Source organism: Pyrus communis, chromosome 8 (assembly GCF_963583255.1).
Source record: "Pyrus communis chromosome 8, drPyrComm1.1, whole genome shotgun sequence".
In the NCBI taxonomy this organism is placed as follows: Eukaryota; Viridiplantae; Streptophyta; class Magnoliopsida; order Rosales; family Rosaceae; genus Pyrus; species Pyrus communis.
Window position 1 is genome coordinate 6354174 of NC_084810.1, and position 27233 is coordinate 6381406.

General features: G+C 35.4%; 5 protein-coding genes across 5 annotated transcripts; 1 reads left to right on the top strand and 4 right to left on the bottom strand.

The window, feature by feature from the left end:
• Positions 1-2658: 2658 nt before the first annotated feature.
• On the bottom strand, positions 2659-3612 carry LOC137743879 (uncharacterized). The gene is made up of 2 exons (XM_068483812.1): positions 3372-3612; positions 2659-2994 (listed from the first exon to the last, which is right to left on the bottom strand). Exons 1-2 carry the CDS (start codon positions 3507-3509, stop codon positions 2797-2799), a joined length of 336 nt encoding a protein of 111 aa, XP_068339913.1. The 5' UTR covers positions 3510-3612; the 3' UTR covers positions 2659-2796.
• A 3136-nt stretch (positions 3613-6748) lies between these two features.
• Positions 6749-9057, top strand: LOC137743345 (uncharacterized). The gene is made up of 2 exons (XM_068483223.1): positions 6749-7338; positions 8506-9057. Exons 1-2 carry the CDS (start codon positions 6877-6879, stop codon positions 8860-8862), a joined length of 819 nt encoding a protein of 272 aa, XP_068339324.1. The 5' UTR covers positions 6749-6876; the 3' UTR covers positions 8863-9057.
• Positions 9058-9127: 70 nt separating this feature from the next.
• Positions 9128-11563, bottom strand: LOC137743347 (vesicle-associated protein 4-1-like). The gene is made up of 7 exons (XM_068483224.1): positions 11184-11563; positions 10945-11015; positions 10632-10713; positions 10366-10484; positions 9966-10043; positions 9755-9877; positions 9128-9653 (listed from the first exon to the last, which is right to left on the bottom strand). Exons 1-7 carry the CDS (start codon positions 11425-11427, stop codon positions 9594-9596), a joined length of 777 nt encoding a protein of 258 aa, XP_068339325.1. The 5' UTR covers positions 11428-11563; the 3' UTR covers positions 9128-9593.
• A 10607-nt stretch (positions 11564-22170) lies between these two features.
• Positions 22171-23079, bottom strand: LOC137742850 (uncharacterized). The gene has a single exon (XM_068482795.1). The coding sequence runs from the start codon at positions 23077-23079 to the stop codon at positions 22171-22173; it is 909 nt and encodes a 302-aa protein (XP_068338896.1).
• A 769-nt stretch (positions 23080-23848) lies between these two features.
• On the bottom strand, positions 23849-24389 carry LOC137741370 (uncharacterized). The gene has a single exon (XM_068481090.1). The coding sequence runs from the start codon at positions 24289-24291 to the stop codon at positions 23941-23943; it is 351 nt and encodes a 116-aa protein (XP_068337191.1). The 5' UTR covers positions 24292-24389; the 3' UTR covers positions 23849-23940.
• Positions 24390-27233: the final 2844 nt, after the last annotated feature.

The following is a 27233-nucleotide window of genomic DNA, read 5'->3' on the forward strand; positions in this document are numbered from 1 at the left end:
TCCATGTTTGGATGATGTGGAGAAATAGTGGAGACTACCCATGTGAGTTGTTGAGCCTATGCTTTTCTTGAGAGGGTTTATTTGTTTCTACACTTAAACACTTTTCAATTTCTTTCTTTAATTTTATGATCTCTTTGACATTAGTTTGTATTGGGTACTAAAGAACTTTAATATATGTTGGGCATTTTTGCCATTGGGTTAGACGGAACTATAAAAATGATGTTAGGCTATGCATGTTTTCCACTACTACAAAGCCTATTTCCTACCCTTTTGTGTGCTCCATTAACCCCATTGAAGCCAAACACTTAGCCTTTTCTTTCATCATCCACATAAAATTCTTATCCATTCTACCATATATTAGCCATACCATATAGCTTGAGAGATACCAAGGTGATACCAAAAGAAATCAAGGTTGAGTTCTACATCAAAGTAGTGGCGTGTACCAAGGTACCATGTGTCTTATTATTATTATTATTATTTCTTGTAATTATTTCAAGAATAAAAATAAATAAAAAAAGAGTCAAGAAAAAGACAAAAAAAGAGAAATTGTACCATTCATATAACATGAGTCTTGGACACCACAAATCGTACATCAAGTTTCAAAGGGGTGCCAACCTACGTACATACAAAGAAGTCTTGGTGTTTCTCAAGTTCTTGTTTTTCCTTATCTTTCTTAGCCCAAATACCTAGCCTTACGTTACAACCGTTTCAAGGACCTAACGGATTTATGGGGAAGTCTAGCTTATTTGGTGAAGGTTGATACCTATGTTCTTAGTATTCGATTCCTTTCATGAAATCTATTTTCAGAAATTGCTGTTTTTCAATGTTGATCATATGTGAGTATATATTGATTCCTTTTGCATAAAATCATCACATATGCTTTTTAAGAGTGAAAGCTTAGGTTATGTGAGAAAATTGAGTGATATCTAGTGAGGCTTAGAGTCGAGGCGAATTTGTACACACGCCAAGTGTGGATGTTTTGAAGCCTAAGTGCTTGGGATGTTGGCTACATACTTTCCATCGTGATGCATTGACTTATAAGGGCATAACTTTAGTTTTGGAAGTGTGATTGGCATGCGTTGGTTTTCATTAATTGGTGGAAGTGATAATTGTAACACCTTTGCTTTTTAGTAAAGCGTTTGTGGGTAGCGTAACTGGTAAACCCTCAGGAGACACGAATCCTCCGACTAGGGACACCTGGGGGTTTAAAGGCTTGTTGCACATGCTCAATGCAATCGTTTCGCCGGCGAAAATGGGCTTAGTTAGGTTTTTGTTTTAGTTAATTTTATTTGTTTTCATTTTATGTTTTGCTCGAGAACTAGCAAAATATAGGTTTAGGGGTATTTGTTAGGTTGATTTTATATGCAAGTTTCATACCTCTTACACTTATAACTTAGTCATTATTTTATATTAAATTGGTGAGTTTAATGTGTCTTGTGTTAGTTTTTGTAGAAAAGATGATTTGTGAATAAAGCAGGGAATTGGAAGCTTAAATTAGAGAAACACAAAGAATTACCAAGTGGGATGTGAATTGATGGGCTGGAGCAAAGAATGCAATAGTACATCATATAAAAAATTGGATCATTAAAGGAAACCCAATATAATTAAGCGGTGCAAAGCATGCGGCGATGTTTTTCCCAAAAGGAGTTGGGTTTTTTGAGATTCCAAAAGGCACATATAAAGGAAAAGAACCCAATGCCGCAAGCAATTTGGAGAGGATCATATCACGCACACTTACAGACTACCAGTTTTACAACTTCACAGAGGCTCCAAGATTTCCCAACGCATACACAAACTCAAATACAATGTTGGAGTTCAAGATTTATTCCATGTCATCGAATCCATGTTTGTCATTAGTTTAATCATGAACTAAGTCTTTTTGCTAGGAGGAGGGTGTACTCTTATCATAAACATATAATTCTCGTTTTTCTATATTAATATCAGTTATTTTCCATGTTGAGTAATTGTTATTGTGCTTTGTCATTATCAAATAACTGGCCATTATTTGTGTGAAGAACTAAATTATGACTGACAGGTTGGGTTTGGTAGATTGCTTCTAATAACAATTACTATGAATTACATAATTGAGTAGACATACTGGTTATGATTTGTGTAGTATTGTGTAATTATCCATTTAGCGTAAAGGGTTTCAATTATCTATATATGTAGCTAGATATAGCATGGGTAGATAGTTAGAAACACGGTTAGTATATTCTGATATGAAATATTGATGAATCAAGGGATAATTGCTACCAACATGGGAATAATTTGATGTTAATATGAATAACCGGATTAGATGGGATTGAGAACGAGGAACCTGATGTCCTAGTGCTTCCATATATTAATCTTTTGTAATTCATTCACTTTTACTTCATGTTCGATCAATTGTTATTTTTACTTTCTTTTCGTTTCTTTGCATATTTGAATTTGTCAACGTAATCCTTCTTTTATTTAAGTTTCGTTTGAAGTCAATTTTAATAGTAAATTTAGGTTAATTTGATCCTTTTTTTAATAACACTCTACTCATCACTATATTACTTGAACGATATCGTACACTTGCAATTATCAACAACACTTACTAGCAACCAAGATGCCTACAGGGGAAGAGAGGAGGACCATTAAACACATGCATAAAAGTCATTTTTTAAACATGATGAAAATATATATAAACAGCTAGCTGAATGGGTGAATCTTAAATTCAAACCTCAGAATTTCTCCTTCAGTATTAATACCTAGCCTACACTACTACAAAGACAGGGTAGACAAAAAGCACAAAGTGATGAAGAAATAAGAACTTCATGCTTGTACTGGCTCCAAGGCCGCTGCACACGGCTGCTTTGCCTCAGCTTCTGGACCTGCAGCTCCCCTGAACAGCAAAACTGCAAGGGTGCCCATGCAAAAATAGATGAAACAACCTTGGCAATGTGTAACAAAGGAACCAAAATCTGTTCCTACAATGCACTGCCATCCAGGTCCATATGTCCTGTCAAACTCCTGCAGAAACAAAAAATTTATAAATTTAATAAAATTGTCAATAATTCGTATAGATTGTTATATTTGTTGATAATTAAGCAAGCTAGCACTCGTCAAATAAATTTGAAGTGAAAACAAATGTAATATGAGCACCTAATAAGTGGTCTTTTGGTAATCATTTCGTTTTTTGTTTTCACTTTTGATAATCATGTAATATGAGCACCAAATCCCTTCTTTTGAAAACTGAAAGCTCATTTTCTAAGTTTTCAAATAATGGCTTGATATTGTTTTCAATTTTCAATTTTTTTGAAAAATAAAAACTAAAACCTAAAATCCAAAATCTAAAAAATGAAATAAACATGGTTATCAAGCGGTCCTAACTCCTCCTAAGTGAGTACCATTTTAATGAAGCGGCCTATCTCAGTGGCTTCAGTGATATCAAATGAATCAAGGGCTTTGGAAGCTAAGTCAAGTGCCTTCTGCTGCATGGTTTGAAGCATGTCAGTCTCAACGATGACTGCTTTGCCCTCCAGCATGGTTATTAACAAGATGGAGAAGAAATTTACAAGAAAAAACTTTGTTGGAAAAGAGTAGTGAAGCAAATTTGATCTTTTTTGGATTTAGTTGTGGATATATAAGGTGGTAGTGGTGCAGCTTATATCGAGCTCGGAACCAAGGGATATATAGTTGGTGCTACTCACTCAGCCACGTATATGTGGATATTCTTTCTTCGTGGCCCCCATCATGTGCTTTGCAATGTGCCAAATTAGTAACCACCACTTGTCTTTTGATGCCGATGAGTCCATATTAAGTCGAGGGAAAAGTCTTGAGTGTAATCGGGTAATATTTTTCTCTTTTTATCTCTTGCCACATGACCTGATCACATGGCAGTATCTCTCACGAAGTGTAGGTGGCAGGAAAAATTGCAATCTGTTTCCGGTTCCAATCAGTTTTGGGAGAGGTAGCTTGTCCTCTATGGCTTGATCATTGGGTTTCTGCCATTTGTCCATCTACTATATATGATTGCATGGTTATGTTTTGTCTAGTTACGGCCATCGTTTGGAACGATGTGAATGCATGAGGGGTCAGTATTCAAGCATTCCAGAGATTTGAAGAAGCTGGGAAAATCAAGTGGTTGCAGATGGATGGTGCATTGCTATGTGCAGGCTAATTAATTTCCAAACTATATTTTTCTTGTCAGTACACAAAAAGATGAGAAAGTTCAAAATCCAACTGTTTTTGTAACCTTTTCGTTTTTCATACTCTGATGAGTCATATCACACGATGAACCCAAAATCTTAAAGAATAATCTAGTGCACTTATCCCTTGTCACCAATCATCAGTTTTACAGATTTCCAAAATTCATGGAGAGATTATTTGTGTTTGAGACGGAATAAATAGAAGCAACGAAAGAAGAACTTGGACCTAAATTATTGAACGTCCGTCCCACTCATTTGATTCTCTCCTTTTGGCTGGGGAAAACCCACTTGTCTAAACCAATTGGTAGAGCATGAACATGGCAGGTCAAAGAGTTTTAGAAGTGATACCACATAATATAAGGTCATACCAAACTTCATTTATTTTTAGACGTTGAATTCTTGTATTCTTCAACCGTAAATAAATTTGAGTTTTCTATATATGTTAATGTTAAGCTAACAATGGCTAGAAAATGAAGACTAGCTAGGCCATTCATCTTCAAAAGAGGCCCTGTTTTAAGTCTTGAACCATTTTGAATCACAGAAGTTTTTGGATTAGGCCTTTGCTCAATTTTATTTGGTCTACCTGTCCATTCCGTAGTCCGAATTATCATAAGAGTCGAAATATTATGTATTTCTTAAGGTCTAATCCAGTCGAAGTTTGCTTTGATTTCAGAAATTTTAATGTAACAAATAATGAATCAGAATTCCATTGAAATTTGGGATGTAGCTCAAATGGTAGAGCGCTTGCTTTGCATACCCCTGCATCTCCATCTTATACTTCCAATTGTTTCTCTTAATTTTTTTTAACTGCGTGTCCAACTCGGGCGTCCTCAAGCTTATAAAGACTAATTATTTGAGCCATTTTATGAACTACTTTTAGCAAAAATAAGAGTTAATAAATACTAAATAAATTGATAACTGCAACTAATACTGAAATTTAGTAGTATTAAATTACAACATTCATACCCCTCACGGTTTTTTAGAATATTCAAAAACTTTCAACACATTGATTATTTTATTCATTGAAATAAATATCACACGCATTTCCTATCCTAAAAATAACAGAAGAGTTTTTTTTCGGATCTCTTTCATCAAGTCCATCAAATTCAGTGATCTTGATCTTTGAAATTTAATCTAATGACTAAAAATAAGGATTCTTTTTAAAAATTATAATAATTTTAATCGTTGAATTAAATTTTAAAGATTCAGATCACTAGGTTTAGTGAACTTGATAGAAAAAATCCGAAGAGAATCTTTTATGTGGAAATGAGCATATTTATATTATTGATTTGATATGAAAGTTTTGGAGGCTATTGCCTGGAGGGTGACTTTTTGAGTTTTGCCATTGACAATTAACATGCAGTTGTCAAATGTCAATTTTCATACAATCGCGACGTAACGTGAGGGAGATAAAAAATTTAAATTATATTTTGTGAAGTATATAATGTGATATAAAGAAGGATTGAATGATGAATCATCACATCATATTATCTATATAATATAATTTAAAATTTGAATCTCTTAGCAATTTTTCAGCTGTAAATTCCAATTTCTATCAATCCAAAACTTTTAGCTTCCTTAAGGCTAGAATTCTAGAAAAAAAGCCACACATTTTTCCAAAATGCCAATCGTCTACAAAGACATATAGAGAGACAAAGTCAGACATCTCTTTTTACTCTTCCAAAGTCTATTGATTTTTCTCATCAATTAGTAAGTTCTTGACCATTTTATGCTTATCCTTGATCGAGTTTATTTGTATGTTGTTTGAATTGTGAGAATTCATACTTGAAATTTCAATTTGGTATTTCTTCCTTTTAGGTGTAAGTTGTTATGAACAAAATTAAAGATACATGTTTTATTTCTACTGCAAGTTGCAACTTTGAATATTTTTTTTGTTAAATCTAATTAAAACTTGATTTATGCAAAGTTATAAATTTATTACATTCAATTACTACTTTCAAATTTACTATTATATAATTTTATGTAGACAACTAAAAAGTGCATTGATTTCCCCGCTGAAAACTCTGGACTCCGCGGCCGAAAACATAACAACAATATCACATCCATTTTCACACAGTGCGGGTCAGCCAGAAGCTTCGCTGATGCTTTTGGTCTGCCGTCCAATCCTGTGTCTATAGAAAATCGGTTGTTTTTTCAACTTCTTTGGTCACCGACCATTATTTTTCTTTTCTTTTTGTTGTAATAAACTTTAGAAAACACCAGCTGTCCTAGATCATGTCTTCTGTAAGAACCAATTAAAAAGGTGACAAAAAACGTAGGTAGAAGGTTGTCTGCGACTTCCATCAAACCCTCACGCTAAAACGACAGCTTTTCCACCGCATATGTGGCTGGTGGAATTGCTCTTTTTATTATTTGTTTCACAAACGACATGCAACCCAACCCTGACAACCTACGTGTCAACCACATACTCTTGCCTGAAACGGCACCGTTGCATTCAACACCGCCCCTAATTAACCAGCAACAAATTTATAGAATATTCTTGGCCACCTTTCCCTCCCGACCATCCACCGACTCTCCTCCCTTCCAATCTCTCTTTATATTCCCACATCAAAAACCTACATTTACTATTTTTTTTGTCTTCTCTCTCTTTTTGAGCTGATTTATTGATCTGCGTTGTCGCTGCCGCACCGCCGCCGCCACCACCAACACCAGTTAGGCGACGAGACACGACGTAAATAATATTATGGCGCGTGGTCTCCTCGCTTGCTTTGGATCAAAAGGAGGATCCCGCACGTCCCATGAAAAGCATGCTGCAGGGGCAACAGCGCATGTCTCCGCTGAGGAGCAGCAGCGGAGCGGACCGGTGCTGGTGGAGCTGTTCTCGTCGCAGGGCTGCAGCACCTCGCCGGTGGCAGAGCTGCTGGTGTCGAGGCTTGGGAGAGGGGATTTTGATGGGACAGACCTGCCTCCTGTGGTGGTGCTGGCGTTCCACGTGGACTACTGGGACTACATGGGCTGGAAGGACCCATATGGGTCAAGCCAGTGGACTGTACGGCAGAAGGCCTATGTCGAGGCCTTGGGTCTGGACACCATGTTCACCCCCCAGATTGTGCTTCAAGGTAGGGCCCAATGTATTGGCAATGATGAGAGTGCCTTGCTAACGTCGATCAAGGATGCACCTAGATATCCTGCACCCGCATTACAGGTTCGCATTTCTCATCTGCTCTCGTTATTGTTTTTTAAAATTATTATCTGCACTTCAAAATTTTTATTTTGTAGTAACATTCATAAAGAGGTATAATGAAATTTTTGAAAGGCTAATAAATATATTTTTGTATATTTAAAAATAAACGGTATTTTATACTAATTTAGACGATTGGAAGAGAGAGGATTTGAATTTGAGATGGAGAGGTTAAAGAAGAAAGGAAGGAAAAATTAAACTCTTAACGTGAGATGCAATGATAAATGTTGCCAAGTCAACGCGTAACACGCTTTTTATTACAATTATATTTGCAAGTGCTTAAATTCATTCTATGATTGTCACCCTAATTATTTAATCTAGATTCGTTGTATTAGTCTTAATTAAAACTTGATACAATCAAAGGCCTATCAACACCTTTATCTTTATTTAATCATATTTTAACCTTCAAGCATGACTGCTATGCTTATCTCGTACCAAAGTGAAATAATTTGGAGGAATTATTACCTGACATGTACACCCCATCAACTTTCTGGTACACCTAAAATGCAATGTCAATTTTGTCACTTCTCAAATGGTGGATGATAACTTTCGAAGTGTCTTAACTTTTGTAGAAAGCTAAAGACTAAGGTAGATTAAGTAACTATGTCTTTTAAAAGCCTATATTGATATAAGATGTTACGTTGTTAAACTTTGAATCTGAATTATTTTATGATACATATTATATCATGTCTGAAACGTTACGTTGTTAGATTTGAATCTAATTTATGTATTTAAACAAGAGGTCACGTAATTATTCGTAAGTCTAAACTAAGATTTGGACATTAAAATGTTGCCATCACAAGGGTTTTGGTTGTTAGAGTAAATTCATCGCTTGTGGCTAGTCACACTTGGCTAATACCGTTCACAAAATTAAGGCTATGTTCGATCATCATTTCATTTTTGTTTTCACTTTTCAGAAACTTGGAACTTTGTTTGGTAAGTAGTTTCTAATTTAAAATACACACACACACACACACACACACACACACACATGTGAAAACTACTGAAAATTGAAATCTACTTTCTCGAGTTTTCACTTTTTGGTGTTCAATTGCATATATGAAAATTAAGAATAGTTGCCAAATAGTGAAGGATAATTACTAGCAAATTGGTTTTGTTATGGATGAACAGGCAACATTCCAAAGGTCATCGCCGGACTCCCTGCAAGTATCCTTAACAGGGTCATTGAGGTCAAAGGTGGACAACTACGGTGTCAATGTGATGGTGGCGCTGTACGAGAACGGGCTGATCACCGACTGCCCCAAGGGAGAGAACCAAGGACGTGTCCTGTCCAACGACTTTGTCGTCCGACGACTCGAAAAGCTCTGCACTGTCAAAGACATTGCTGCAAAGAAGACCATTTCTGGAACCATCAACTTCTCCTTGTGGGAAGGTTTCAATCCAGCCAAATGTGGCATGGCCCTCTTCGTTCAGAACCCTTCCCATCAAATTTTTGGTTTGCAGAACTTTCAGCTGCCGGACAATTGATACGGTTACATGTGTTTCTGCCGGCTGGATGGCCGGCAGGGCCGGATTGGAGGACAATTATGTACAGGATGTGTTCAGAGTAGGGTTACTGATTTCTTTTTTCTTCTTTCAGTTTGTGTTTTTCCTTTCTTGTTTCTGCGATTTGATATTTAGAAGATGGGAGAGAAATCTGCATTCACGATTATAAACATTCTTTTCGGATTTTCGAATTTAATTCTTTGAATCACAACTTACCTGTTTGAAAGATGATGATGGACAATTTACATGCTGTACATTCAAACCCATAAAATTTCGTACTGTACATATGAGAAGTAGGTCAATAGGTCCGTTGGCCACGGCATTACACCCACCTTCTAGCACCGAAGTTCTAATCCTCGTCCACATAGATTATGATAGTTTAAAATATCACCTTGTCAAAGACGAGAATTCAAATTTCCAAGAACACTAGGGTACCTCAACCTCAACATTGAAAATACACAAGTACAAGCACACTGATTGCCATAGAGTTGTTCACTTATTTTCATCCTAAAGCAAAACCCAATATCTACAAAAGGGCAGCTCAACCCGGAGCCAACTACTTTCCATAGTAGTTCTCAATACCTACTTCCTCACACTATGATAACCTCCCCACCATTTATCCGAAAACCGATGAGCAAAAAGAATACAACATTACAATATGAGAACCTCCCTTCCAATCCAAAAGCACTTACAGAAAAAGGTAATCACAGTTTTTACACCGAATCCACTGCTTCAACCTGTTGCCGGGCCAAGTATTTCTCCCTTCGCTCCTTCTGAAAAGCAAAAAAAAAATCAAAATGTTATGCATAAGCACATAAGACTAAACGTTTAGCCCATTGAACTACGGATCAGATGTTATTGGTAAAATTCATACCCATTCGTCTATTACAAGGCCTTCCCCAACATCCCGAGGAGGGTCTGAGTCCGCAGGAGGCTTCTTACGCACTTCAAGTGCAGCCTCAGCTTCAGCCAACTGTCTGTTCAGTTTTTCCAGAGCCTATAATCCACAATGTCAAATGCTGGAGAGAAGGTATTCTCTAAGAGATGGAAGCACAAATCCCATTAAATGAGTCACAGGAACTTACAGGACTAGGGTGCTCTGCATTCAAAAATACAACCCGCAAAATTCGCTCAACGGTCACTTGATCCTTTTGTTCATCAAACTGGATGAAAAGAACAGGTCAGTTAAGCAAAACTAAGGTCATCAATTGTATGATCCAATTCTATTAGATGACCCCGACAGACATCATCAACTGTATGATCTTAAAAGCAACAAAACACTAAAACTGATGATAATAATTTCCGACCAAAAAACACAAATGTAAGCAAGCTACAAAATCAAATTCCACAAAAGCTGAATAAAGGTAGCATAAGCATAATATGAACAACTGGAAACTAGCACTCCATTATCCTGTCAATGTAGGCATAAAATACAAAACGTGCTACGACGATAAGCAGTAAGTCGGCGAAAGAGAACTATATTACCAGCTCAGGCGCATATTCGATTCCTGCGTTCACCTTGCGGCTCATAATCTTGAACTTAACCTTGGTCTTCTGATCCAATTGTTTCTCATTTTTCTCGGGTTGCTCCACAAACCTAAACACTATCCATCACCAAATCCATAGTCAATAAGAAAAATAAAAACAATGATTAAATCTAAAGTTAAAAATAAGTAAATTATCCACCAGTGGAGCATCCAAAACATAAACATTTGTTATTTGTAGCAACAGAGCAAGTGCAAGGCCATTACCGGTCGCAATTAGGCTTTCTCCCGGAGCAAGTATACCTCCGGGAGGACGCATATAACAGCTTTTCGGGGCAGTAGTTTGAAACTAAAGGAGCCAAAGCAAAACAATTCAACGGGTCAACGAAGCTACACACAAAAATTGATAAAAATCACATGGAAAAATGAACAACAAAATAAATTTAAGTAACGCATGTAAATAAATGCATCATAACCCACATAAGAAATAAATAAATGCATTCTAAATTCTTGCTTAAAATGCAAGTAATTATAACAACATAACTTTTCAGGTTGATGTCACAGAGGAATAAGAAAACACCTTAAAAGCTACATGTGACCTGCTATTGTTCTTCAATCGGATCGCACTTTTCACCTGTTTCCCAGGTTCATCTACAAAATTAAACCCACAAGTACATAATTCGTCAGCTACAGTAATAAGTGCTTTTCCTAAAAGCACTTTATAACTAATGCAGGTAGAGTAAGCGAAAAGTCAAAACTTCATCCCCAATTGACCAGGTAAAGTCAGCGAGGGCGTTCAAATGAGAAACGACGACATACAAGGGAAGTAGAGTTTGTTGGCGGGGTCAAGCCGGAGTCGACGGCGAGGAGGAAGAAGCGATCTCGCGACGGAGGACACCGTTTTGGGGTTGGATTTGAATCCGTAGCCGTGGAGGTTCTGCGTGGAAGAGGAAGAAGAGGACGATGTTTGGCCTCCCGACTGCCAGAACGGGCAGAGGGTGAAGAGCTTCGCGTCCGAGGCCGACTTGTGCCGGTGGTGTTGGAAGCTGTCGACGACGGCCATGCTTTCTTCACCGGAATCCGATACGTGGCATCCAATTAGACAGCCGGTGATTGAAGTCGCTTGCTTTCGTCTGTCGGTTAGAAATCTCTCTCTGTAGAATCGCCGGGAGCTCCTCTGTTTCTCTCTGACACTCTCAGTCCATCTGCGATTTTAGAGTGGAAGTCTGCCAGGGTGTGAGACATAAATCGGATGGGAGGAAATGATATGCTGCCACGCATTCCAGTTAATTCGCCTGAATCCGCCACGTGTAGTTTTTTTATTAGCGATTCCAGGGGTCACTTTCTTGACATTAAGCTACGTGTCGTATTGGCCTTTGAACCCACCACGTGTCTATTTATCTGACCGCGATGATTTTGGGGGCTTTGCAACTGCCGTGCTTAAAACGATAAATCGTTCCGCTGTGACGACGACATAGAGAGAGGGGGAGTTGGTGCGTGGGGTTTGGGTAAATGATGTCGTTTCTGTCGCTGAATGGGACGCATCCGTTAATTGGCGTTTAGGTTATTTCTTGGGCATCAATTTCTCAAGTGTGGTAAATATTCCTCTCCCTTATACTTTGGATTTAAGTTATTTTAAGGTTAAACTAGGATCTAAGAAATTTGTATGTTTTGTACCGTTGATGTGTACCTAAGCAACATAGTAAAATAATAAGTTATAGGAAATATAATTAGGTGTGAGATTTATTAGAGTCATATTAAGTACGTCTTAAATTCTCATATTAGTACGACTAATTACGTTCTATAGGTAGGTAACGAATCACCTCAAAGCTCCAAGCAATAAGAAATTTTTGTTTCATTTGATTTAAAAGAGTGATATTAAGCAACTTAGTAGTCTGGTCTAATGATACTCTTCTCTAGTCTTCATCAGTAAATAAGAGGTATTTCATTCGATTTCGTCTTTCTCGCCAAAGACAAATTCGAATCAAATTATCTTGATTATGTTTAGCCTACTCCCCTACGTCATATTGAATGTATTAGAAAAGGACAGAGATATCTAACTTTTTTGGAAATTTTATTTATTAGTACTAGCAAGCAAAGTAAATCAATAATTGTTGCATTTCACAAAACATTTGTAGAGATTTCTTAGAAGAAACCTTGTAAAGAAAACAAACGCTAAGTACTCACAAAAGAAAACAAACGTTAATAAAAATAAATAAATAGTAAAATTTTGTGATTAACAAAAGAAGCTACTCAAACCACAAGGAGTAATTCATAAAACAAGAGCCATTTCGCAAAATTTCATATTTATGATTGGAATAATTGATTTTATAAATCTTCGTAAAAAATTAATGAAATATGAGATTGCTTGGTGTATAAAAACATACAGATGAAGTTGGTAAAAGTATTAAAAATCGTCTATCTATTTGCTACATTTAATGATTTTTATTTTAATTAAGTTTTTACATAAATAATTTTTACATAATAATTTAAAATATTAATAGTTTTGACTGTAAATATAAAATTCTGTAAATCGATCATAAAGTGATTTAAAAATTGATCTCTCTTCAAGTAGCTAAACATGAAACTTTGTTCGAATCTAAATGCTAATACAAGTTCCCACGGTAACGGGCAAACCTGTTGAGTCTTATCAACGTGAAGGAATTAATTAACGTAAGTGAAAAGGCAATGGGAATTATTAATTAATTAATTGGCTTGAGGTGGGTATGGTCTTATCAACGTGAAGGAATTAATTAACGTAAGCGAAAAGGCAATGGGAATTATTAATTAATTAATTGGGTTGAGGTGGGTATGGTTACTTAATGATGGTATGAAAATGGGGGAAATTAGGTGTGGATTTGTTAATTGCATTTACAAGATTAGTTGCCTAAGGTTGTCGAGTATATTTTTACTCACCACTATTTATTTGATGTATGCTCACCATTCTATTTATCACCGTTAGATGAATTTGAATTTTGAGATTTGTGTCTATCTACCACACGGATCTCAAAATTCAAACTCATCTAACTATGATAATGGATCTCAAAATTTAAACTCATCTAACTGTGATAAATAAAATAGTGAGCATACACTATACTAAATGGTGGTGAGCAAAAATGTTTCCAAGGTTGTTGGTGTGCAGGGTATTTAGCGTGGTGGTTAGGAATTGATTAGGTGAATAATGACGCTTCCATTCTAGGGCCTCATCGAACCCTGGATCATGACCCAAATCCAACAATCTTCAGGCCTTGGATCTTAAGCACACTAGATAAGCCCAAAAGCATAAACTCCGACCTTAAACTCGTACCAAACTTCAACGCCAGTACAAGGTTTAATAATATTCTTTTTCACGTTTACTCTTATAAATAGCAAGGGCCCTGTATAGTTTTAGGATAGGTCCATAGAAAAATAAATTTATAAAAAGTAAAAAAAGGGTGTTTTTAGAACTTTATTAAATTATTTCGGGTGTCCAGAAATGGAACTTGGGTGTATATAGAACTATTCAATACCTACTAGCATATGCCCCGCACTTTGTGTGTGAAAATAATTTTTATTTTTATTTTAAAATGGGAAGGAGAAGGGGAGAAAAAAGGAATGTGAATTAGAGAGAGGAGTTTTCTTTTTTTATATTTTATTTTTTAAAATTAGAGGATGTGAGGATCACCCTTAGGTAAGATTTTGGAAAACAATTGTAAAATTTAGTTTGAGTGCTGCCCATGATTTTGTTTAGTGGTAGAAGATACAATTGTCTTTTTACCCTCGTTTGGTTAACAAATAGAGTTTTGTTAATGTAGTTTAGATTAATAAACCCGAACCTAAACTTCAAGATCTAAACCACGGATCTCGAAAACTGGTGGGTTGCCTTTGGGCCTTCCTCTTTAGACCTTTGCAAACTTGCAATTTGAGTTCAAACACCTTCTCTTTTTGTACATTAGTACTGAGTATTGTTTGTAATAAAATAATTTAATAAATAAATCACAGATCTCAAATCCCAAATCATGGGCTCAATCTCCATGGTACCGCAACAAGAAAAAGGAAGCACCCTTTCCATGACGAGAAGATAAATATTATGTGATTACAACAAAGAAAAATTATGCACATAATTTAATCTTATTAGGATATAAGATCTTCTAGTTAGAACTGAAGAAGGGACACATAATTTAAACTTATAAGGATAGAAGATCTCCTAGTTAGAACTGAAGAAGGGACACTAATTATGCAAGGGGATTCTTCTCTTCAATAGGTCAATGAGCAAATTGAATAAGGTTAAAATACATACAAGTCTTACTACTAGAAGTTCATGAAAAGGAGATATTTTTGTGTTTATGTATCAAGAAAACTTATTACGTATATCATTTTATGTGTATAATTTAAGTAAAGAAAAATACATAGTGTTATAATTTAGGTGAATAATATCACCCCATGACCATTTAGTACTACAGTCTAATGGTACTCCTTTTTATTGGTAAGTAAGAGATCTTATATTCAATGCTCATCCAAAATGAATTTGAACCATATTATTACTAACTTATTATGAGGTTTAACCCAGCTCTCTATCTTCTTAATGGAAATAATATCATGTACTAAAAAAATAATAATAATAACACCAAGTGAGAGTCCTTCGTAAAAAGAAGGAGGCCTCGTGACTTATATACATCAAGTAAAAAATAAACCAGAAATTGTATAATAGTACTTGTTTATATTTATACATATCATCTCTTCCACAAACAGTTTGCAAGTTATAGGCCTGGCCACCATTTCTATCGCAACAAAATTTTTAAAGGAATTTGCTGCAAATATCTAACCCCTCATCATCTTAACAGAAAATGATACAAGGATAATCTAATTTTTAATTGGGTCCCCAGCAGACTAAGTGAATAAGATTTTCAACTTTCTCTCTTCTTCTCTTATCCTCAAGGGCCATCGTATTTGGCGGACTCGCAGCCCTAGCAGCAATAATATTGCGCCAACCGGTTTTGGCCTCATTGGGAGCAGCTGATGAGTGATCTGCCGCAGCCGAAACATCGATCTTGCGCTGCATGGACTTCAACGCCATCTCAAACTTGCACGCCCGCCTTTCACCTCCCATCTCTCTCTCTCTCTCTCTTCTTCTTCTTCTTTTCCTAATTTTATCGAAATCGCAGAGCAGAAAGAAAGGAAGATATAAAGATATGATTGTTTTTGTAAGGTGGGAAGATTGATCACTCAACAAATAAAGGGAGTAGGATTTTTTTCTTTTTTGTTGCTGAGAAAAGCATGTCAACGTGTATGTATATATATATATATATGGGGAACAGGGGAAGAACTCTGAGTGGGATTGTTGAAAACTGTGACTGAATTGGAAATCCAGGATTATGTAGCTCCCAGATTTGTGGTGCTGGTTTTCTAAATCAGCTGCTATTTTCTGGTTTTTATAATGTTTTAACACGTGGTTTGGAAAACAACCCTATCATTAAGTATCTCTAGTTTAATTAGGCAACAGATTCGATGAAAGCTTCTTGACGTTTAAGAAATACTCCAAAAAAAAAGCCGTCCTCTATTTTTGTAAATAAACTAGGAGTAAGTGTAAGATGCATGACGTCGTGGTTCGGTTTAATTTCGAAACATTTTGGTTCGATTTGGATTTAAGCCGGTTTGGATAGATTTAAATTGAAACCACACACGTCAATCATTAAAGATAAAGGCTCAGCTCAAGCTGGTTTTATTTATGCATCAAACTAATAGCTTAATTAATCTATTAAGGGTGCGTTTGTTGCATCGGATTATCTCGGAGTAGACTAGTTTCAGGGACTAAGTTGAACTGGCTTAGAATAGACTAAGTTGGACTGATTTAGTGAAGCGTTTGATACCGTATTGGACTAAAAAGCAGAACTCATATATTATATTATTAAATTTATATTTACAATATTTTATCATTAATTTAATCTATATATACTAATATTTTATTATTAAATTATCATTTTCCTTTCTAGAATCATCTTCTTCTCTCATTTTTTTGTCTGCCCACTGCATCCCTCCCCTCTCCTCCTTCTTTGCCATTTCATCTTCCTTTCTAGAATCATCTTCCTCTTTCATTTTTTTTGTCCGCCCATCGCGTCGCTCCCCTCTCTTCTTTCTCTGCCATTTCATCTTCCTCTCTAATATTTTTGTCTGCCCACTGCATCTCTCCCCTCATTTCATCTTCCTCTCTCATATTTTTGTTAGCCCACTGCATCCCTCCCCTCTCCTCTTTCTCTGCCATTTTATCTGTGCCATTGTCTTTTTCCCCTTTCCCTTTTCTGGGTTTTCTAGGTTCAATTTTTCTGGGTTTAATTTTTATGGGTTTTCTGGTTGTGGGAAGCAAGGAAGGAGATGTGAGGGGCAAGGCGGAGCAGAGGTAGTAGTGGAGGAGGTTAAGGTGGACGGAGCCCGAAGTCCTTGTTGTCGAAAATTGAGGTCTAGGAGGAAGGAGCCTAATCGGAGGGCGTGATCGATCTGAGCGAAGGTGAATCAGATGATGGAGCTTATGAGTTCTCCGATTGAAGTTCGAATCGAGGTCTTTGTTCACGATTCAAGGTTGGGACGAAGAGAGAGGGAGAGAACGCGAGCAGATAGAAGAGCCGAGAAGAGAGCGATCGAAGGGATTAGCTAGTCCCATGGTTCAAGACATCTCTCACTAAGACCGTTTAGCACGGTCCTTAGTCGAGGCTAGTCCGGCTTACTTCCACTAAAGCTAGTCCTGTGAAGTAACAAACATGGGACTGGACTAACTATTAGTCTAGTCCAATCCAGTGAGGGCTAGTGAAGGGAAACAACCACACCCTAACTGATCAAATTGGAGTGATTGGTTTCCTTACATAAGGAATTCCTTAATATATATTAAAGAAAACTTCTTAAACTTCTTACATATATGTTTCTTCTATAAAATATTTGTTAGGAATTAATACTTTCTTATAGAAAGTATTCATACTTGAAAGTATATATCTACGCTAAGACAAAATAAGATAGATTACTGACCATGACAGAGCTCATTCTCAACAAAGCATTACCAAAGTTTTTTTGTTTTTATTTTTTTTTATTTTTTTTTTGCCTTTTTTCAATCTAAGTACCAAATCGTAACTGAGTCACAATTACTTTTTGGCAACAAATTTTGTTAAACGTGGGACGCATGCTTAATACTAACTCTTGGATTGAATAAATTGAAGAAGGATTAGAAGACAAAAAAAAAAATAGCGTGCAAGAAACATTACCCTTTAATGAAATTTCTAACGATTTAAAGTTCATAATTCTTGTTTTACAAGGATTTTACCCAAAGATCCTAAGGAATACATGCTAAAACCTCTAAAGTTCTCAAATGATCGATATTAATTTTTTTCGTCAAGGTATATCGATATCAAAATATTAAACCAAAAGTATGACTAACATGTAATTACAATTACATTTGTCACTAAAACAATGACCAATCACTCGATAGGCTAGTTGATTGACATGTCACGAAAACAAATTTCGCCTCCACCATGATTTGTCTTATGTAACCCTCAACTAGGACATATATTTACTCTGCAATTAACAATAAGGTCAAAAATGTTTTCATTTGGCACCTAAAAAAGTAGGGGTAATATGTGACATTCATTTTTTTCCCACTAGATAGATGTTATTATATAAATGTAGTACTTACAAACAATTACTTAAAAAAGAAAAAGAAACATTAAATAGGGATACTTACAATTATTTAATAAAATTTAATGATTATGATTCTTTCTCAAATTCTCAAGGAAACTCGATCATAAAACAACATTAATCTAAATTCGTTCAATCTTTTATGAAGAGTAATATTGCCCGTACTAACTATTTTCTCATGCCGTTACACTAACTCTCTTACAGAAAATAAATCTTACATGGGTCCTACATGATAACATAATCTCATGAATCCCACATCATAGAAAAAATTGGCATATCAATTATTGTTGGAATAAAAAGTAAGCAATAGAAGGGGCCATTTCCTTAACATTCAAATGCCTACTTAGATTTTGTTTGCAGTGGATAATAAATTCAAGAGAAATGTGAATTAAGTGGCATTAGATTTTCACAGTTTACACTTATCATTGGTTCCTTAAACCAATACAAATGAACCCAGAAAGGAAAATATATATGTAAGTAAGACGTACATGTGTCAATGGGACTCCAACAACTCAAATACATAACTTTTTTCAATGATTCATCCGGCTCATTTTTACTTCTCATCATCTTATTGGACATTGCAGAGATGCTTGAACAGGAAGTAGTCTTTTAGATTGAACATAGGATCTGGTATTTCTTCTTTTTTTTTTCCTTTCAGTTGAAAGGTTAGCTTAAGTTCTGGTAATAAGTAGGTCTATCTGGGAGATAAAGTAGGTTTGTTTGGTGTAAAGAGAGGTGTGTGTACGTACACGGATTTATATAAGGTGTGAGGCAACCTGGATTTGGGATATATATTGAAATACAAGCGGCGGTTCCACCGGGCTTTTGGAGAAACAGCCCCCAGGTTGGGACGGGTTTGCGTAGCGACCAGCCCAACTAAGCATATGATAGCGACATCACTCCTTTCTTACGACTAGCACCCTTGTTTTCCTTTTCGTTTTTGTGAATGAGAAATCCAAACGCCATTGTTTTCTGAGCTGTGGTCTCAACAGTTTGTTTTCCGCTTGTGCGCGCGAAACAATGAGCCGTTTGTGGGTTGTGAGACATACTTCCGTCAATAGTTAATAGTCACACACGTAATGTGATAATATTTCTTGTGCGTTTTGTTTATCACATTGACAATCAATCAACTGCTAACACATGCACACGCACATTTTTCATATATTACCTTTCGAGGAAAAAGAAAAAAAAACTCGTGTGAGACTTTCCTTGTCACTGGACTTTGCTGAGTGATATTACAATCCAATCAAAACTCGCCACATGACAAGTCTTAAATTTAATCTTCTATGATTTTTATATTTTAAACTCTCCTAATTACTTTTCCTACTAATTAATATACAACATGAGATTAATGTAATAGTTTATTTTTTCCCTCTCTCTCTTCTTCCCAAACGTTCTCTATCGTCTTCTTCCCCACTTAGTGTCCTTCCTTTCTTGATAAGAATATGGAGAAGAAACAATTAAGCCTTCGTCTCCAACTATCATGAAATGAAAAAAGAAAAATCCAACACATATTTCATTTTTAGCTTTTTGTTCATTTTTTCAATTATGAGCAACATTTCATTGCCCAGGACGTCGCATATATTCTCAAATAATAAACATAAATAAATTTGCTGGTATATTTTATATATATCCCTTGATGAGAGTGCAGCATTGGAAAGTAAGAAGAATGCCGAACGGCACCTTTAAACTTTCATGTTAGTTTAAAATGGAAACTTTTTATTTAAATTAGAGGAATTGGGGTTTTTATTTTAGAGGTGAAAATCCCTTAGATATGAATTTTAATCGAGGTTGCGTGCACATAAGAAAAGTCAAGCAGATAGAGAAAAATCAAACTAACAACGCCTATAAAATCACAGAGTGGGGACAACGATGGTAGATAAAATTTGGGGAAATTTTTTTATTGTCTTAATTTGTTTTTCCATATTCTTACGAAGAAAAAGGAAAGATACAGTGTGTAGTGTGTGGAAGAAGACGGTAGAAAAAAATTTGGGAAGAAAATTTTAATGTCTTAATTTTTTTTCCCCCAGATTCTTATGAAGAAAGGAAAAGCACAGAGTGGGGAAGAAGATGGTAGAGAAAATTTGGGAAGAAAAATGAAAGAGAGAGAGAAGTGGAAAAAAAAAAAAAGAACCATTAGATAATCTCAATATCTCATAGTGTATATAGTAAATTAGTAGGAAAATTAATTATTACAGTTTTAAATATAAAAATTATAAAAGATTATATTTAAAACTTATCATGTGACGAGTTTTGATTGAATTGTAGTGCTATTCAACAAAGTTTAAAGACAAGCAAAACCTTACACAAGTTTTTATCCCTTTTACAGAATTCTAAACCTTGACTTATAAATTAATCATAATCTCCAGCTCAAACATCAAATCCAAGAGTAGCGGAAATTTCGTTGTAAAATCTGGAAAACATAAAACATGCATGTTAACATCAGAAAGTGACCTAAAAATTAATAATATTCACCACAATAAGTTAAACTTTAATTTATTTTTTTTGTCCAAAAATTGAACCTTTAATAATAATTAAAATAAAATAAAAGTTGGGTAAGCAATAATATTGGAGGACACTTTTAGGTCTATTGTTTATTGAACAATGTTTGACTTCTCAAAGATGAGTATGAACTTCTACTCAAAATTTCTCAAAATTGTTCGTTGTTAATTTATAGAACTTTGTGTTTATAATCAGAATAGTACATATTATAAACCAGCCTATAAAAATCGCCTCTACAAAAAATCAATTAAAACTAAAGTCGTTTAGTTATCAAACTATTTAAAAACAAATGAACGGTATTGATAAAGGCATTACGAACTGTTTATGTATTCTCTAAAATAGATTGACTAAATGACCTTAGTTTCAATTTATTTTTGCAGAGATGATTTTTACAGTGTGATTCATAGTATGAACGGTTATAATCATTAGCACAAAACTTTGCGATTAAAATACTAATAATTTTGAGTAGGAGTTCTTACTCATCTTTGAGTAGCCAAATATTATTCTTGTTTATTATATCAAGGCTTGAAACTATAGAGCAGTATTGTGCACCTTTACCTACCGAGAAAATTGTAGCAATGATCATTTAACTTTAACTCAATTGGAGTAATAGTCTCTCAACTAAAAATTCATGACCATTGGTCCCTTAATTCCTTAGAACGTGCAAGTATGGTCATTTTCTTCAATTCCGTTATAACTGTTGTCAAATAAGTCACATGCCACACATATGAGGCTGAATTGAGGGCCAAATATGTAAAACCAAATGAGAAAATTGTAACAATGGTCCATCAAATTTAGCCTAACTGAAAAAATGGTCCTTCAACTTTAACCCAATTGGAGCAATGATCCCTTAACTTTAACCCAATTGTAGTAATAGTTCTTCTAACATAACTCATTTTGATGGAATTTTGACGAGTTAACGAAAATGACTATAGCTGCACGTTTTAATGAGTTAAGGAACCAATAGTAATGAATTTTTAGTTGAATAACCATTAGTCCAATTGAGTTAAAGTTAAGAGACTATTGCTATAATTTTCTTTTACCTGCTCCTAGCATTTTGGATGACAAGAATCATTGACTACTTGGCATACTGGTAGGCCTCCTTTGGTATCAAATATTAAATTTCACTTATACCCTCTCGATATATAGAAGGATTAATTAAATAAGGGAGAAGTTTCTTTCATGTCGTCTGAAAATGAAAAGTTCCACCTACCTCTAATATACTTCGAATTTAATGGGTAATCCATTCTAATTCAATTTTAAAAAACAAACAAGAATTAATACTTTAATCTGAATCTCAATATATCTGTTTTTGGTTACTAAAGTCTCACGAGACGTATGAATCTTATGAACCGGCTTATTAAAACAAACAAAAAAAATATATGGGTTGTCGTATGCCTATGGAGTCATGGTTATGGACCATTTCATACGCGTCCAGCTTTTATGTGGTGTTTTGTCCCAAAATTTATTGTTTATTTATTTTACAATTTTTTTTTTTTGGTTGAAAACTGGTTAATTCATTACCCGGGCAAATATATGTCAGTCAATACAAGGAGAACCTACAACAAGGCAAACAGACAACAAAGCAAAGAAAAACTACGGACAACAAAGGCTTTCGCGTCGCCCCTCCACTGCCCCTATTACATTAAGAAGGGCAGGGTAACTCATCATTCTGAAGCACAAAAACCCGTGAAGATGGGGTCTGTTGACCCAAGAAATATCGCGCATCTCCACACATTGCTGCGATGCCAATGAGTCCGCCGTCAGGTTGATCTTGGAATCCAAGACTAGCGACAGTCCTGGAAAGACTCCCTAACCTTTTGGCTTTCGCAAGGGAAGGGAAGACCTCCCATCTGCCCAGCTCGAGAGACTCCGAAAGAGAGCAAACAGAATCAAAGGAATCCGACTCCACAATTACCTTTCGAAGCCCCAGAGCTAATCCAAACTCACAATCTTCTAGGATAGCCATCGCTTCCGCTGCGCCCACACTCGGAGCCCTGATAGCATGCCTGGTTGCCGCAACAAAAAAGCCATCGGCATCCCGAAGAACAACTGCCACAAAGCCCGAGCACGCCGGCGCAGACCAGCTGGCATCAACGTTATTTTTTGTGAACATCGTGGGAGGAGTAGACCACCTGGGCTCACGAACAGCCACCGTACCTTGATCTGAGGGATCCGGGTTCCTTCTCACAACTTCGAAAAAAGCTCCGGCCGAATTGGAGATAGCACATAAAACCTGTGTGGGATTGATTGGACAGTTATTGTACAAAAATTTGAATCTCGCTTTCCAAATGTGCCAACATGAAAAGGCAACATACGAAGGGAGGGCCACTCTGTCATGATTAGGACCGCCATGCTCCATTGAGAAAGAGAGAACCCACTCCACCCAGCTCGAAACCGCATCCCTGTCAATTTTGAGGTTGAGAATTCCCCCAAACCGGAGGGGTTCTACCCATGGGCATAATAACAGTAAGTGTTCGATCGATTCATCCTGATTGTGACAAATCGGGCAAGTCGAATTGGGAGCAGAACGCCTTTTGAACAATTCATCCATCGTCGGAAGAGCCCGTTGTAAGGTTTTCCACATCAAAGTTCGGATCTTTGCCGGCGTTTTAAGCTTCCAGATGACCTTCCAAACCCGACTCGGGATACACCGGGGGGCTGATACGGGCTTGCTCCTTGTGGTATCCGGTCTTCACTGAGTACTGCCCATTTTTGGTCTCCGGCCAGATCAACCTGTCACTACACAAAGGATCTCCAATATGTGTATCATCAATAGCATTGAGTTCCTCCATAGATAGGAAGGGTTGAAGATAGTTAAGCTCCCAAGTTCTTTTGAGAAAGGTGATTTAAAGGCGTTTTGGTTATTTATATTTTTTTTATGCCTTCAGTGCCCCATTTTCTTTTCAGTTTTCCAGTGCCTTCACCAATCCTCTTTTGAATTCTCTTTTGAATTTCTGGGTTAGTATGTTATTTTAATCTTGTTCTCTTATTTTCCCTTTTTCATCTCAGTTTTGCATTTTTCCGTTTTCATCCAATTTTTAATTTTGATTCGTCCTTTAAAATTCTAATTAAATTGCTATCAATGACGACACATAGTAACTAAAAGGAACGCAAAAACAAAACAGAAAAAATCAGACTGGTATACATATTGCAAAATTTCTCTTAAATTGTATATTTAGGGAGGCAGCATTTAATCTTTTGACCAAAGCCGCAAGTTAACTTTAGGCCCAAGGATTCTTAATTTGCTCTCACTTTCAAGAAATGCTAATTCCGCAAAAAATTAAAATAAAATAAAAGGAAGTAACAAACGATTCAACGAGTAATCATGAAATTAAGCCGTATAATTCATGTAAAAAGGGGATGACAGATCCATACTCATAAACATAAAATCTTTAAAATACCTAATTAGCGCCTAAAATCTAACAGTATTGGGACCCCAACAACTCAACTCCATGATTTTTTTAACCTTCTCCTCCTGTGATCTCTTCATCGTCATAGAAATTGCAGAAGACGAAGGGTCGGAGAGTTTCTTGGCTTGGGAATAGGATCTCATGTTGTTCTTGGCATGCTGGTGGACTGATCTCAGAACCCCATTCCACCTGCAGACTCCTTGGTCTTTCAGTGCCTCCACGGCTCCTATACTTGCTGCTACCACCCAAGCTCGGCAGGCTGCACTCATTTTTTTTTTTGGTTGTTGTTGTGAGAGTATGGAAGGAGATTTTTGAATTTTTGTTGTGGGTGAAAGGTTATGTGTACATTTCATTTATATAGGCCAGCTGATACGGTAAAAGAACTGTGAGATTCAAGACAGCGCACCAGTTTAGGACAAGTGTTGGACTGTTGACGAGAAAAAGTGGTTTGGGTGGGACTTCAGCCGGTGGTATTGGTAAGACGCGGGTCGCAAAACGGCGTGCTGATGCTTGTTTTTTTTTTAATCCGGCCCAAGGGAAAACGCAAAAGTTGTTCTCCTCCATAGCCACGTGCATCCCTCTATTGTTTAACCCAAAAAAAAAAAAAAAAAAACTCAAATTTGAATACAGTGATATATTTCCTAAGATATTGGATTTGGGCTAAATTAACCATAATTTGGTCACGAGATGTCAGATTTGAGTTAAGTTACACAATGAGTAAATCATAATTTAATATCGAATTCGTTATTCATGAGAATTTAAGATCTCTTACTTATAAGTAAATACGAATATCACTAAACAATAATACAAGTGACAACAAAATTTTTAATTTAGCTGCACAATAAAGAATCAATTAAATTAATTTCATTTCATTTTTCAATTTGTCATTGTTTTGCTACCTTTCCACATTCACCAATTCAACGGGTTGGGATTTGATACGAATTCGATCCCAAAACAAGGGAATCCACAAATCAAATATGAATTTGAGTTGGTGTGATTCGGTAATAATTTAATTACGAATAGACCTCAAGTGAAACTTGTGTTCAAACATTATGAGAACAAATTGAATATCAACATTAAAAAAATAATTGTTTTGATAACAATTTTGTTTTTATTTTTACTTTATTTAAAGGTAACTATTATTGGCACATCAAAAATTTAATTATATACTTTTCATGAGAGTCTTTCTTTCTAAATATAAAAAATTTGGAGTGCACAATTAAATTTGAGAACTGCTAGACCCACCCACGCTATAATCACACACACCATAAAAAGTTAAAAAAATTAAAATGCGTTGTCCCATCCACTATTATTTTTAAAATGAGGTATTCATCAATTTCCCCCCTGAACTTGTGACCATTAGCCAATTTCCCCCCTCAACTTTAATTTTGGCCAATTTCCCCCCTCAACTCTCATAATTAGTCAATTTCCCCCCTCAACTTTAATTTAGCCAATTTCCCCCCTCAACTCTTATAATTAGTCAATTTGCACCCTAATGTTAATTTTTTAATTTGATCATAATTAAACAAGTGTGTGTAAGAAAATGTTAATCATGTTCCTATATCTTTATCCTATTACAAATAGATTAAAATTTAGAATTTTACAATTTATCATAGATAGTATTATTAGTCTGAATAAATCAGTATGGAGTAATTTTATTTAATTTTTGACTATACAAAATTGATAACGAAAAGGATTGATGTGTAAATTTTTGTATGTGAATACAATTTTCTTTATAAAAGTGAAAGCTAAGTTCAAGTAAATTGCGGAGAATCGAGCTTTAGTGAAAAAATGGCTAGTCTATTCATAATTTTCGACTCCTTATTAAGAATAACCCATTTTATTGAAATAGGTCTGATCCATGAGTTTAGGATTATTATTTCTTTTTGTTCTTATTTCTTCTTCTACATGCTTTAAACCCGATTCATAACTTTTTCTTATAATAAACCCATATCACATACTAACTATATTATGTTTTTGTACATTTTACCCTATATTATGCAGGTGAGTTTATGTTAATTTTAGTACTTTGTTGGAAGTTATTAGAAAGATTGAAAATTAAGAAAAGAATAGATGGAAAATTAAAATAAAATAAAAATTAACAGTAAGGTGCAAATTGACTAATTTTGAGAGTTGAGGGGGGAAATTGGCCAAATTAAAGTTGAGGGGGGAAATTGACTAATTATGAGAGTTAAGGGGGGAAATTGGCCAAAATTAAAGTTGAGGGGGGAAATTGGCCAATGGTCACAAATTCAGGGGGGAAATTGATGAATACCTCTTTTTAAATAACCTCTCATATTCTAAAATTATAAACTTGTCTCTTAGAAAAAAGAAAATAAACAAATAATATATATATAAAGCTAAAATTAAGTACATAATCGGGATAGAACTTCATCTAATATAAGAAAAATATTTGATTATTTCATATTAAAAAAACTTTTACCTCACATGCCTCAGAGTCAATCTTTGTTCATTTTGGACAACTTGCACTCCTCCGGTATCATACATTGTGCGCTAATTGAGATAAAACTGGGAACTTCCATGAATTGAACTCTGAGTGTCAAAAATCATGATGCTCCTCTTTGCAAATACGGTTGCAAAACAATGGGCAAAAAGCTCATGCATTTTTAGGTCATGACTCGTAGGGTAGTGAAACGCTCCTCTTTGTGGGAGTCAATAGCCACGTGCTTTTCTTGTTTTTCGGTTTTTCTGTTTTTGGTATTCCAAAACACCAAATTTGAATTAGGGGTCATTGATTTTAGGTCAATTATGCTATCTCCAATGTAAGGGGTTAATAATTTAAAATGCAGTTCGTATTATTACTATTTTTGTATAAGTGATTTTTTTAGGAAAATGTAGTCCGTTCACTTTCTAAATCACCCTCTAAAGATCAACTCTAAAAAAAATCACCAAAGTAGAAATTATTTAGCTGTTTAATTAACGTTATAAAAAATTTGTTGTTTAATTGAGAAATATGTTACATCTATTTATTGGTTACCCATTACATGATTAAATGATTTGGATTTAGCTAGTTTTTTGTATAAATAATCTTTAAAGGGTAATCGAGAAAGTAAATGATTATGATCAACAAAAAAATATTGCAAAATGAGAAGAGCCAATAAAATAGAACGAAAATGTCGCAAATGGGAAGGTCAGTAATATTCCTCATTTTTGTATAATCATACTTTTTTTAATACACATTTTGACCCAAATTCCTTTTTGAATTAAGTCGTGTAAGAAAGAAAGGTCGCAAATTAGCAGTGTGCATAGCTTTTTCAGTTTAATTGACTAATAT

What these genes read in the sequence shown, in the direction of transcription:
- LOC137741370 (XM_068481090.1), bottom strand. Translation starts at nt 24,291, where the DNA reads ATGAAATGTACACATAACCTTTCACCCACAACAAAAATTCAAAAATCT.
- LOC137742850 (XM_068482795.1), bottom strand. Translation starts at nt 23,079, where the DNA reads ATGGATGAATTGTTCAAAAGGCGTTCTGCTCCCAATTCGACTTGCCCG.
- LOC137743347 (XM_068483224.1), bottom strand. Translation starts at nt 11,427, where the DNA reads ATGGCCGTCGTCGACAGCTTCCAACACCACCGGCACAAGTCGGCCTCG. An exon ending in TCGAATATGCGCCTGAGCTG is followed by an intron (nt 10,044 to 10,365) that starts GTAATATAGTTC and finishes CTTTTCATCCAG; the next exon opens with TTTGATGAACAAAAGGATCA. An exon ending in ATGCAGAGCACCCTAGTCCT is followed by an intron (nt 9,878 to 9,965) that starts GTAAGTTCCTGT and finishes TGTGGATTATAG; the next exon opens with GCTCTGGAAAAACTGAACAG.
- LOC137743879 (XM_068483812.1), bottom strand. Translation starts at nt 3,509, where the DNA reads ATGCTGGAGGGCAAAGCAGTCATCGTTGAGACTGACATGCTTCAAACC. An exon ending in TAGGCCGCTTCATTAAAATG is followed by an intron (nt 2,995 to 3,371) that starts GTACTCACTTAG and finishes TTGTTTCTGCAG; the next exon opens with GAGTTTGACAGGACATATGG.
- LOC137743345 (XM_068483223.1), top strand. Translation starts at nt 6,877, where the DNA reads ATGGCGCGTGGTCTCCTCGCTTGCTTTGGATCAAAAGGAGGATCCCGC. An exon ending in ATCCTGCACCCGCATTACAG is followed by an intron (nt 7,339 to 8,505) that starts GTTCGCATTTCT and finishes ATGGATGAACAG; the next exon opens with GCAACATTCCAAAGGTCATC.